This window comes from Scomber japonicus, chromosome 20, assembly GCF_027409825.1.
Source record: "Scomber japonicus isolate fScoJap1 chromosome 20, fScoJap1.pri, whole genome shotgun sequence".
Taxonomy (NCBI): Eukaryota; Metazoa; Chordata; class Actinopteri; order Scombriformes; family Scombridae; genus Scomber; species Scomber japonicus.
Genome location: NC_070597.1, coordinates 2653306 through 2666946, shown reverse-complemented (window position 1 = coordinate 2666946; position 13641 = coordinate 2653306). Strand labels below are relative to the sequence as shown.

The 13641-nt window shown below is 42.3% G+C and overlaps 1 protein-coding gene across 1 annotated transcript in view; it reads left to right on the top strand.

The window, feature by feature from the left end:
• LOC128381828 (glutamate receptor ionotropic, delta-1-like) overlaps positions 1 to 12755 on the top strand; it is a 78654-nt gene extending 65899 nt beyond the window's left edge. Inside the window, exon 10 of the mRNA XM_053341858.1 lies at positions 12264 to 12755. Coding sequence (XP_053197833.1) covers positions 12264 to 12755 — 492 coding nt within the window. The remainder of the gene's footprint in view (positions 1 to 12263) is intronic.
• The last annotated feature ends 886 nt before the right edge of the window (positions 12756 to 13641 follow it).

Below are 13641 nucleotides of genomic sequence, written 5' to 3'. Positions count from 1 at the left end.
AAGAAAGAAAGAAGGAAGGACAGAGGAAAGAAGGAAGGAAGGAAGGAAGGAAAGGACGGAGGGAAGAGAGGAAGGAAGGAAGAAAGAAAGAAGGAAGGAAGGATGGAAGGAGGGAAGGAGGAAGAAAGAAGGAAAGGAGGAAGGACAGAGGAAAGAAGGAAGGACAGAGGAAAGAAGGAAGGAGGAAGGAAGGAAAGAAGGACGGAAGGAAGGAGGAAGAGAGGAAGGAAGAAAGAAAGAAGGAAAGGAGGAAGGACGGATGAAAGAAGGAAGGAAGGAAGGAAAGGAGGAAGGACAGATGAAAGAAGGAAGGAAGGAAGGAAGGAAGGAAAGGAGGAAGGACAGATGAAAGAAGGAAGGAAGGAAGGAAAGGAGGAAGGACAGAGGAAAGAAGGAACAGTCAGAAAACGTTCCCCGTCGTTTCCTGTAACAAACTATTTACTCATTCTATCTGCTGCAGTTCCTTCCTTCCTTCCTTCCTTCCTTCCTTCCTTCCTTCCTTCCTTCCCTCCCTTCCTTCCAGCATTAAATATAAAAGGAATAAAGAGGAAATACAAACATTATAAATCAGAAGCTTTTAAACAGAATCAGACATTAAGATGAAGCTCCAGAGCAGTTTATAGATTTGAGTCAAACAGCAGTGAGAGAAGTGTTAAAGCTTTGACAGGTTGCTCATTAACTTTATGTTGCTTCATTAACAACCTGATAATATAATCTGATGATGTCATCAATCAATCTTTATGATGTTTGTCATCTAAAGTATTTTATTAATTACTAAAATGAAAAACACTTGTGAGATTAGTTAGAAATGAACTGAGTGGCTCATAAATGTGTTTCTGTAAATCCATATAAACATAAACTACTGCCTAATAATAATAAACCTTATCATAGAAACATAACCTGCTCTTTATAACTGTTTTAGTAATAAAATAAAATACTTTATGTTAGCTTCAGTTTCAGTTAAACTTTGGGTGGATTCTTAAATGTTTAATAACTGTTCATGCTGTTTGAACGGGTCTTAAATCCTCCTAATGTGCAGAAACATGGATTTAAAAGTAGATCTGAAGCTGATATGAAGTCAAATCTTCATCTTCTATGTTTCAACGTTACTGTAGCGTGTTTTTAGTATCAAAGTCTTTTTGTTACTATACTGACCTATAGAGGATTTTATAGGCTAATACACATATTATAGAGTAATACAATTATAATACATATATTGGTTGATAAATATATCTATAGAGAGAGAGAGAGAATGTATAAGTAACTTCTAACTCTGCTAAATTAAAGTTCAATCCCAACATTAATGTAAGCTGTTGTTGGTGGATAACTATCACTCCTGAATCCTGCAGATGTAAAAAGGTTAGGAGTGTTTTAGGGAATCATATCTTCCATAAAGCTGGACAGATAGTATATAGAGGACTAAACATACAGTCCTTCTTCTGTTCTGTGCTAATAAATATATATTTAAAAGTTGATGTGAAGCTAATATGAAGCTTCAGCGTCAACAGGAAACACTAAGAGGAGATATGATGCTAAACAGACTGTAAATGTGTCAGATATCACTGATATGAATAACTATGGTTATTATGGTTGCTATAGTAACTATAGTAGCTCAGACTGATGAAGCTCAATAGAAGCTGATCAGAGACTTTAAATGACTGAAAGAACATTAGATCTTTTAACCCTCCTGTCGTCCTCCCGGGTCAAACTGACCCCGTCTCTCTCTTTTGACTGTTCCTTCTCTCCTTCCTTCCTTCCCTCTTTTTTTGCTCCCTCCTCCTTCCAACCTTCCTCCTTTCCTCCCTCCCTCCTTACTCCTTTCTTTCCTTCCTTCCTTCCTTCCTTCCTTCCTCCCTCCTCTCCTAAATTCCTTCCTCTTTTTGTCCTTACTCCCTCCTCCCTTCCTTCTCTCCTAAATTCCTTCCTCTTTTCGTCCTTACACCTTTCCTTCCTTCCTTCCTCCCTTCCTTCTTTCTCTCCTTACTTCCTTCCTCTTTTCGTCCTTCCTCCTTTCTTACCTCCCTCCCTCCTTACTCCTTTCTTGCCATCCTCTCTTCCTTCTCTCCTAAATTCCTTCCTCTTTTCGTCCTTACTCCTTTCCTTCCTTCCTTCCTTCCTCCCTCCCTCCCCCCTCCTTACTCCTTTCTTTTCTTCTTTCCTTACTCCTTTCCTTCCTTCCTTCCCCATCCTTCTCTCCTAATTTTGTTCCTCTTTTCATCCTTACTCCTTTTCCTTCCTTCTCTCCTAAATTCCTTCCTTCCTTCCTCCTTTCCTCCCTCCCTCCCCACTCCTTTCTTTCCTTCCTTCCTTCTCTCCTAAATTCCTTCCTCTTTTCATCCTTACTCCTTTCTTCCTTCCTCCTTTCCTTCCTTCTCTCCTAAATTCCTTCCTCTTTTCGTCCTTACTACTTTCGTTTCCAGGAGTTCGTTTCCTTCTTCCTTTCCTTCCTTCCTTCTCTCATTACTTCCTTCCTCTTTTCCTCCTTACTCCTTTCTTTCCTTCCTTCCTTCTGTCTTTCCTTGACTTGAGGACAACAGGAGGGTTAATAGTCAGTATGAACAGGAGGAAAACCTCATTAGTCACATGATTGCTATTTTAAGACTTCCAAAAAAAAACCTGTTAACCTTTTTCCTTTTAAGCACACGTGAACCAACTCATATAGTAAGACTCTTCTGGTCTCTAGTCTGGAACTGGGACACACGGGTTCAAACATCTGCTTCTCCAAACACTCATCAGGGCTTCACACACACACTCTGACCTCTGACCTCAAACCTGCTTTTTATAAGTTCTACCTCCAAAACCAAACCTTCACCTCGTGTGCCAAAGACAGCAGCAGACATGTAGGACTCACCTCAAGCTTCACTCATATATATATATACTTAACCCTTTATAGGACAGGAAGGAAGGAAGGAAGGAAGGAAGGAAGGAAGGAAGGAGGGAGGGAGGGAGGGAGGGAGGGAGGGAGGGAGGAAAGAAGGAAGGAAGGAAAGGACGAAGGAAGGAAGGACGGAAGGAGGGAAGGAAGGAAGGAAGGGAGGAGGGGGATGGAGGAAAGAAGGAAAGGCGGAAAGAGAGAGGAAGGAAAGAAAGAGAGAAGGAGGGAGGGTGGAAGGACAGAAGGAAGGAAGGACGGAGGAGGGAGGAAGGACGAAGGAAAGAAGGAAGGAGGAGGAAAGAAAGAGAGAAGGAGGGAGGGAGGAAGGACAGATGGAAGTAAGGAAAGGAAGGAAGGAAGGACGGAGGAAGAAAGAAGGAAGGGAGGAGAGAGGGAGGAAGGAAGGAAGGAAAGGAAGGAAGGAAAGAAGGGAAGAAAGAAGAAAGGGAGGAAGGAAAGGAGGGAAGGGAGGAAGGAAGGAAGGACGGAGGAAGGAGGGAGGGAGGAAGGACGGAGGAAAGAAGGAAGGAAGGAAAGGAAGGACGGAGGAAGGAGGGAGGGAGGAAGGACGGAAGAAAGAAGGAAGGAAGGAAGGAAAGAAGGAAGGAAGGAAGGAAGGAAGGAAGGAAGGAAGGATATTTTGGGATATTTACAGAAGTTACCAAATATAATGATTTGCCTAATAAAGGGTTAAGTTTATATATATTTATATATATTTATATATATTTATATAACAGGGGGACAAAGTCGAGGAAACGTGGATCCATAAACTAAAGTGTGAGCAGACAGTGAAACTTTTATTTTTTATTTATTTATTTATTTATTTTTTTTTAGCAATAAGAAATGTGTCCGACATCCAATCGAACCCATAACCTCCTCCTCCTGGTACTTTCACTGTGTTTCAACATCTTACTGCAAATTATATGTCAATGTGGACGCACCCTGTTATCTATCTCCTCTCCTTCTCTCCATCTATCCTTTTTTATTTTTATTATTATTTTATATTCTTCTTTTATTTTAATTTACACTTGACTGTCTATGATCTCGTGCAGGTTACTAAGGATTACAGACTGGCAAGGGTTTCTGGTCCATTGACATATAATGACATTACAACTGCTTCATCGGAGGGGAGGAGGGACATTTGGACAGACAGAGAGAGAGGCTGGGATGAAGCAGAAGCTATTGATACAGGTCAGAATAGACCTCCTATACAATTATACAACTATCAAAAAAAAAAAAAAAAAAAAAAAACACACAACGACGACGAAAAAACTACAAAAAAACTCCATTTCTGTTCCATTATCAAGGTCTTTACTGTTTGAAAAGTTGATTTTTGGGTTCATTTTGACTCTAAAACTGAGCATAAACGTGTGGCCGGTGTTCTGGAAATAAATCTGATTAGTTGGGATTACATTTCCTATCCATAGAAAGCAAATAAACTACATATATTTCTACTATATACTGAATTACATGACTGCATATCGATTATTTGCACTCATTTAAACCTTTAAAATAAATGTCGGATGTGATTCTAAAAACTCCACTTCTAAAAATACCCGTTTATTATCAATTTCCTTATCCGATAATTGACCAGGATTAAATTTCCAGAACCACAAACTACAAAAAAACTCCATTTCTGTTCCATTATCAAGGTCTTTACTGTTTGAAAAGTTGATTTTTTGGGTTAATTCTGACTCTAAAAATGAGCATAAACGTGTGGCCGGTGTTCTGGAAATAAATCTGATGTGTTGTTCATGTGATTAAATTTAATAAAAACAAAATTGGGTTTAATATAAGATATATTTCCTATCCATAGAAAGCAAATTAACTACATATATTTCTACTATATACTGAATTACATGATTGCATATCCATTATTTGCAGTCATTTAAACCTTTAAAATAAATTCGGATGTGTCGGATGTGATGTAAAAACTTTTATTCGACATTTTACATTTTAATTTGACATTTTATTCAAACTTTCCACTGAAAAAACTACAAAAAACTCCATTTCTGTTCCATTATCAAGGTCTTTACTGTTTGAAAAGTAGATTTTATGAGCATAAACGTGTGGCCGGTGTTCTGGAAATAAATCTGACTTATTGCTCATGTGATTAAATTTAATAAAAACCAATCTGGGTTTAATATAAGATACATTTCCTATCCATAGAAAGCAAATAAACTACATATATTTCTACTACAAACTGAATTACATGAAAAAAAACCCCCGTTAATGATCAATTTCCTTATTCGATAATTGACCAGGACATTATTTCCAGAACCAGACGTTTCAGCTCCAAATGAAGAAGAAAAAAGGGAAAAAAAGAAAAACCAAGATGGCCGATTTAATTTGGTTCAGTTTGGTTGTTAATTGCATTGAATTGAATTTGGGCGTTTTCACTCTATGCAGACGATACGATAATTAAACTTTATAATAATTGAGCCGCCTCACACCTTTAACCCTCCTGTTGTGTTCGAGTCAAGGAAATAAGGAAAGACGGGAGGGAGGGAGTGAGGGAGGAAGGAGGGAAGGAAGGAAGAAAGGGGGATGGAGGAAGGAAGGAAGGGAGGAAAGGAAATAAGGAAGGAAGGAAGGAAGGAAGGACGGAGGAAAGAAGTAAGTAAAGAAGGAAGGTAGGAGGGTGGGAGGAAATAAGGTAGGAGGGTGGGAGGAAGGAAGGAAAGAAGGACAGAGGAGAGAAGGAAGGGAGGAAGGAAGGAAGGGGGAAAGGAGGGAGGAAAGGAGGGAGGGAGGAAAGAAGGGAAGGAAGGAAGGAGGGAAGGAAGGAAGAGTCAAAACAGATGGGTCAATTTGACCCGGGAGCACAACAGGAGGGTTAACATTTGCATCTCCCGCCATTAGAAACCCTCATTAAAGTAGATCCTATATAGTGCCTTTCTGTTTCTTCCTTGCTCTTTTTTATTTATTTTATTTATTATTTTTTTATTTATATGTCCAGTTGGGTCATCTTTAAACTGACCTGGTGGGTTTTTTTTTTTACATCGTCCGTAACCATGGAGACGAACTCAGTGCCTTTTTTTAATATTATTAATAAGCTTTTTAGAAACTCACGAGGATATGATGTGTTTGTTTTAACTTCCTGTCGTCCTCCAGGGTCAAGTTGACCCCGTCTGTTTTGACTGTTCCTTCCTTCCTCCCTTCCTTCCTTCCTTCTGTCCTTCCTCCCTATCTCATTCTCTCTTTCCTTCCTTCCTCTCTCTTTCCTCCCTTCCTTCCTCCATCCCCCTTCATTCTTTCCTCCCTCTCTCCTTCCTCCCTACCTCCTTCTCTTTCTTTCCTTCCTCTCTCTTTCCTCCCTTCCTTCTTTCCTTCCTCCATCCCCCTTTCTTCCTTCCTTCTCTCTTTCTTTCCTCCCTCCTACCTTCCTTCTGTCCTCTGTCCTTCTTTCCTTCTTTCCTCTGTACTTCCTGTTTTCCTTTCTCCCTCCTTCCTTCTTTCTTCCCTCCCTCCCTCCTTCCTTTCGTCCTTCTTTCCTTCCTCTCTTTCCTTGCTTCATTCCTCCCTCCCTCCTTCCTTTCTTCCTTCTTTCCTTCCTCTCTTTCCTTGCTTCATTCCTCCCTTTATTCCTTCCTTCTTTCCTTCCTTCCTTCCTCCCTCCTTCTCTCTTTCTTTCCTCCCTCCTCCCTTCCTTCCTTTCCTCCCTTCCTTCCTTCTTTCCACCCTCTCTCTTTCCTTCCTCTCTCCTCCCTCTCTCCCTTCCTTCCTTGACTCGAGGACAACAGGAGGGTTAAAGCTTATCCTTGAAAATCTACAATCTTATTTAAAATAGATGATTGGAAAGTGGATTCTGTGCAAAAAACCCAAAATATTAAAGGAACTTTGAGACAAACTTTAAGCAAGTAATTAGTTATTAATAGAATATTTGAATTTGGAAGCAGAAATTATCTTCATTTATTTGAGTTAAACTTGAACCAGTGGAGCCAAAGTGCCCGAATCTTATTAGCTTAGCAGACTGAATGAGAGGAAAACTTTGATTTTCGTGCAGAACATTCAGAGTAGCAGTCAGCTGATCTCTGCAAGGCCAGAACACACTTCACTAATTCTGATTTTAGCCTGGAAAGCGTCCACCTTCCTTTCCTTCCTCCCTTCCTTCTTTCCGCTGTCCTTTCCTTCCTTCCTTCCTCCATTCCTTCTTTCCGCTGTCCGTTCCTCCCTCCCTTCCTTCTTTCCGCTGTCCTTTCCTTCCTCCCTTCCTTCTTTCCGCTGTCCTTTCCTTCCTTCCTTCCTCCATTCCTTCTTTCCGCTGTCCGTTCCTCCCTCCCTTCCTTCTTTCCGATATCCTTCTTTCCTTCCTTCCTCTTTTCCTTTCTCTCTCCCTCCCTCTCTACTTTCTTCCATCCTTTCCATCCTTCTTTCTTTCCTTTCCTTTCCTCCCTTCCTTCCTTGCTTCTTTTTTTTCTTTCGCCCTCCTCCCTTCCTTCTTTCCTCACTACTTCCTCCCTTCCTTCTTCCCTCCTTTCCTTCCTCCCTCCCTCCTTCTCTCCTTCTCTCTTTATTTTCTTCCTCACCTCCCTTCCTTCCTTCCTTCTTTCCTCCCTCCCTACTTCCTTCCTCCCTCCTTTCTTTCCTTCTTCCTCCCTTCCTTCATTGACTCGAGGACAACAGGAGGGTTAAAAATCATAAATAAAGATCAATAAGTGTAAATTCTGATTTTAGTCTGGAAAGCGTCCTCCACTGGAGAGCTGAGGTGGCCGTTGAAGGCTGAACCCATCGGCAAACTAACGCTGCCTTCATAAAACACCCAAATCTCATTAAGTAATATTTAAACTATGTGTTACAGATTTAAGATTAAACATGATTCTGTAGCTGCATGGCCTTTTTATCCTAATTTGACATTTTATCTGAACAGCTACTGTGGTTATACAGTTTAACCTTCGTGTCGTCCTCCCGGGTCAAATTGACCCTGTTCCTTCCTATCTTCCTTCCTCCCTTCCATCCTTTCCTTCTTTCTTTCCTTTCCTCCCTTCCTCTTTCTCTCTTTCTTTCCTCACCCTACCTTCCTCCCTTCCTCCCTCCCTCTTTCTTTCCTCACACTACCTTCCTCCCTTCCTTTCTCTCTCCCTCCCTCCCTCCCTACTTCCTTCCATCCTTTCCTTCTTTCTTTCCTTTCCTCCCTTCCTCTTTCTCTCTTTCTTTCCTCACCCTACCTTCCTCCCTTCCTCCCTCCCTCTTTCTTTCCTCACACTACCTTCCTCCCTTCCTCCCTCCCTCTTTCTTTCCTCACACTACCTTCCTCCCTTCCTTTCTCTCTCCCTCCTTCCCTCCCTCCCTACTTCCTTCCATCCTTTCCTTCTTTCTTTCCTTTCCTCCCTTCCTCCCTCCCTCTTTCTTTTCTCACACTACCTTCCTCCCTTCCTTTCTCTCTCCCTCCTTCCCTCCCTCCCTACTTCCTTCCATCCTTTCCTTCTTTCTTTCCTTTCCTTCTTCCTCCTTTCTTTTCATTCACTTGAGGACAACAGGAGGGTTAAAAATAAAGTAGTAGTAGTAAATAAATAAAGACCAAGTAAGTGGTGCAGTCATCTAGACTAGAACTGGTTTTCTGACATCTTAAACTGGAATGATTCAAACTCTTCTTCACTTCTGAGGTAAATGTAACGCAGCATAAAACATTAAGAAATTTAAATGCTAATAATTTATTACTGCCAGTTTCACAATGCTGGCGGGTCGGCAAGCTTTATGTGGACCAGCTTGAACCCAAAAGGTTACAAAGACTACTTAATACCAGTAATATATATGTTGAATTTAATATTCCTCTGCTAATATCAGAGCACTGAGCTTCAGTTAAACCTACATAACCACTTCAATCACTAACGTATAATTTGACCGCTGAGATCATTTCAGCGTTTTAAAAAGAAACCTCCAATCTGCACACACTTGACGGCGGTCTCATTATCAGTGTGGCTGTTCGAGGTGTTCCCAGCGTATCAGTGCCTCACACAGTTTTCAAGAGTGGTGTCGATATCAAAGGCAGTCTGCTGTGAATAAAGAAGTTTGTTGTATGAAAGGGTTTAAATGTTCCCGAGGACCACTTGAATCCAAAGCGAACCGGAGACTGTTCTTATCGCACTCGAGCACAACCCACTCGACGGTTGCAAGTATTTGCTAAAGTAGCAGGGGGTTGAGGGAGTGATTTAAAATCTCTCACCCCCCCTCCCCCACACCCACCAACCCACCAACCCCTACTGGGAGCACTCATTAAAAGAGCTGTTTGTTTTCCCAAATTAATGGATGCTTTCAGACGGCGGTTTGTTTTCTTCCTCGACACTTACATCACCAGTCTTGTCTTTAACGACCGGCTGAGGTTTTAATCCGAGGCTTTTTTTTTTTATTTATCCGGGCTAGCTGCCAGTTTGACGCTGCAGAAAAACATATTTTAATGAGGTGCCAGTCCAGCTGAAACAATAACCTGTACAGAGATGTTTTAATTGGCTTTGAGAGGCTCATTCAAAGAGGGATCATTCAAACCTGCTCAGGCCTCATGCATAAACACTCTCTGCTAGGATCTATGATTAAAAGGTTTAAACAAAGGCTAAAGACAGATGTTTAACCTCAGCAGTGCTCGGCCACCACCGTGCGTCAAGTATCTGCTGAGGTTTCCTTTAAGTGTGCTTTTCATGAGCTTCTTTGTTCAGTATTATAAGCCTGTTTCACACTCGATCACCTCCAACATAAAGACTTCTCAAGAGCAAACGCTTCACTAGTGAAAACTTCCTTTAATCTGCCTTTCAGAGACAAAACCTCTGCTTGTTTTATCACTGTTAACCCTCCTGTTGTCCTCGAGTCAAGGAAGGAAGGAAGGGAGGAAGAAGGAAAGAAAGAAGGGAGGAAGGGAGGACTAAGGATGGAAAGGAGGGAGGAAGGAAGGGAGGAAAGGAAAGGAAGGAAGGACAGGATGGAGGAAGGAAAGGAGGAAAGAAAAGAAGGAAGGGAGGAAGGTAGGGGGAGGAAAGAAAGAGTGAGGGAGGGAGGAAGGAAGGAAGGAAGGAAGGAAGGAAAGAAGGAGGGAAGGAGGAAGGCAGGACAGAAGGAAGGAAGAAAGGGGGATAGAGGAAGGAAAGAAGGCGGGGGTAGGAAGGACAGATGGAAGGAAGGAAGGAAGGACAGGATGGAGGAAGGAAGGGAGGAAAGGAAAGAAGGAAGGAAAGGAGGAAGGCAGGAAGGAGGAAAGGAAAGAAGGAAGGAGGGAGGAAGGCAGGACAGAAGGAAGGAAGAAAGGGGGATGGAGGAAGGAAAGAAGGAGGGAGGGAGGAAGGACAGATGGAAGGAAGGAAGGAAGGAAGGAAGGAACGAACAGTCAGAATAGACCGGGTCAATTTGACCCAGGAGGAAGACACGATGGTTAACCTCTCTATTAGTAGACACTAGTTATGGGGAGCTGACATATAGTTTATATTTTATCGTCTTTTATGATTTTTAAAGACTGATATCAGTGATTGAAACATTAAGAAACACGTGAATGAATAAATATGTGAAGGTTACGTCTACTGTGCCAAAGCTCTGTTCCACACAGGGCCGCAAACACACTTTTAACTTGAGCAACCAAACACACTGTGTGCCGTCAAATCCTGACAAAAACAACGATAGCGATCAATACTAGATAGGACTGCTAGATCAGTAGCAGCCAAAGAAACAGTTTGGTTTGAAAAAAAAAAAAAAAATCGATGAAATAATGATCACCGAGTTAAAGTACAAGCTGCACTGCCTCTTCTGCATGTTGAGTTTGTTTAAATCCTGTGGGAGAAAGCTGAATCTGCCAATAATAAAAAATAATAAAAAAAGAAGAAGGGGGAAAATGCAGACAGTACTACTAGTATTAATTCTGTTCATAAAAGCTTCATTAATGGGGTTTGAAACTATAAAAATGTTAAAAGATTACAACTAAATATCCTAATTAATAGAACATTTACTTATGAGGGTGGGATGGGAGGGGTTGGAGGAAATGGGAGGGGTTGGACATCACTTCTTTCTTTTGTAAAATCTTTGCTAACACTACAACATAACTGCATATATGTGTGTGGTATTAATACACAGTATAAATGTGTCATATGCATTGTTGTTGTCACTGTGATGAGTAACTAATATATCACTGTACCTCTGAGTGGAAGTCAATGCTGGAGCCAAACCGGTTTTCGTTGTTAAGCTGTTTATTGTTTGTATAAATCAGCTGGATTCATTCACACACACACGTGGAGAGAATCTAGATTGAGCTTCGGCTTTGATATGCGAGTCATGCCTCGTGTGTCTTCTCTTTACTCCTCGTCCTTTACCTTCCTCTGACCCGGTGTAATGGAGCAGGCCCACGCTTCGACGGGGGGGGGAAACACTCGAGTGTCTATTAATGCCTAACAAGTATGCATAGGCGCAGCCGGTGGGGGAGATGCAGCGTCAGCCGATGTTTTGATTAAATTGTTCTGATAGCGGACCAATTCTCCGATCCTCCGAGCACAGAGTGTACCGGCTCCAAGGGCAGCGAGGATAGAAAACACAAAGCAGAGAAGGAAAGGAAACACAACTGGATGTAGCTTCAAATCAGGAAACATCCATCAAAATTGATTTATTTCTTGTTTTATACCTTAAATCAGCTGTTATTCTCATTACTGATTATATTGTTGATTGGTTTGTCTAAATAATGTCAGAAAATAGTGTAAAATGCCCTTTAAATGTCTCCACAGCCCACGCCTTATACCCATCTCTATCTTCAGGCTAAGAAAAACATTATTTAACCTTTTAGACCTTCACATAGAGACGCTCTGAGACATAAAGCTGTTTTTAAATGTATTAAAAAGGTTAAAATCCGATTAGCAAATGTCAGAAAATAGTGAAAAAATTAAAGTGCTTGAAAGCGCTTCAGTCCAAAACCCCAAAATATTCAGTTTTCCATCATTTATGGTGAATGAAAACATGAAGAAGCAGGAACCAACTAATGTTTGGTGTTTTAAAACAAACAAGAATCCAAAATCTTAATTCAGAAGCGAATCCATCAGTGTGACGCTAACAGCTGACACATAAAGAAGACAAACAGCCTCTAACAGCTTTACAACTAACTTCCCGTCAGTCCGTTTGGCTCCAGGATTGTTATTTCCTCCACACATCAAACCGTTAATACTCACTGGCCAAATTTGATTTCAAGGTGCAGGTACAAATTGGTCTTTTTATGGCCTCAGTTCGCACTGGGCTCAAACAGAGACGTGAGGCCGTCTATCAGCTGATAGGCGTCTGTCTCAGTGAGCAGCTGTAGGATGCATGGAGCGCCAGCAGACCTCAAACAGTCTGAGAAACCGGCACATCGCCAATCTCAGCCTCTGTGTCCCCTCCCTTCCTCTCCCCTCCCTCCCTCCCTCTGTCCCCCTCCCTCCTCCTCTTATAGGACAAGGAGGTGAATCTGGAACAGGTGCACCGTCGTATGAACAGTCTTTTGGACGAGGACTTGGCCCACAAGCAGATCCCCGGCCCCTCTATCGAGATCTCTGCGCTGGACATCGGCAGCATGCAGCCCAGCCAGGGCTCTCTGGTGCCGGGCCCGGAGTCCAGGCGGGACTACCCGCCCTCGGGCCTCGCTGTGACCACCTTCCTCCCCGGGGAGGGGGTGCCGCCTCCTCCTCATCCCCACCCTCACCATGGGGGGACCCTAGGCAGGACACTACCCCCGTCCCAGGGCCATGGCAGCACCACGTTGCCCCTGCACCACCCGCTCAGCAGCAGCAGCCTCAGCGGCACCATGCAGTGCAAACACAGGGCACCCAACGGGGGGCTCTTCCGGCAGAGCCCTGGCAAGACACCCATGCCAGTGTCCTACCAGGCAGTCTCCGCAGGACCCATACCCGAAGCCATTGATGCCACCCACAGTACATCCATATAGTGATCGGATGGGGGGGGGGCGGGGATGGGGAAAGGGAAAGGGAAGGGGGAGGGTCATGGCGCCAAACTGCATCAACCATGAGTCGCGCTCTTGGCTTTGGATGCTGTTTCTTTTTTTGGGGGGGGTTGGGGGGGGTCGGGGATCTTTGAGGGGGAAAAATGATGATAAAAGGAAAGAAACACATAAATGTACAAAGTAAAAAAAAAAAAAAAGATTTTGTATCTCACTCTCTGTTCAGAAAAAGTGACGTTAAACGAAGAAAAAAAAATTTGGGGGTCGGTCGGGAGGGGAGCGGGGGGGACGCGGGAGGAGTTGGGTGCTGGGTGTAATTTTTCTCTTGTACATAAACTGTAAATAACCAAGAGAACGAAGTGAGGTTAAAAGTGTATTTTGAATATTCTCAATTTTTGAAGTTGAGTTATAAAAAACAAACAAAACGAGATAAAAAATATATATATATACATTGATGAAAAAGTTATGACTGTTTGAATGGCTTTGTAAATTTTGTTCAATATGAAACAATGACGCGAAATTCATTGTGATTGTTTTCTAAGTGCCGAAATTAAACGATGTCTCTCCACAACTCATCGATGTAAGCGACTACCCATGATGCACCGCTGTAGGGACATTTTTAGTGTTGGACACCTACTGTTATGCACCTCTGTACCAACCCTATATATATTCTTCAGCATCGGACAAAAAAATAATCACAATCATTTCCTCCTCTTTTTTTTTTTTTTTTCTTTTTCATTTGTATTAAATATATAATATACATTGTTTTTTCCAATCAAAAGTCTACATTCATTTTCTTACGTTGACTGTAAATGGTGTATCATTGGGCAGTGGAGGGGATGGGGAGGTGTAGGGGAGGGGGAGGGGAGGGCGG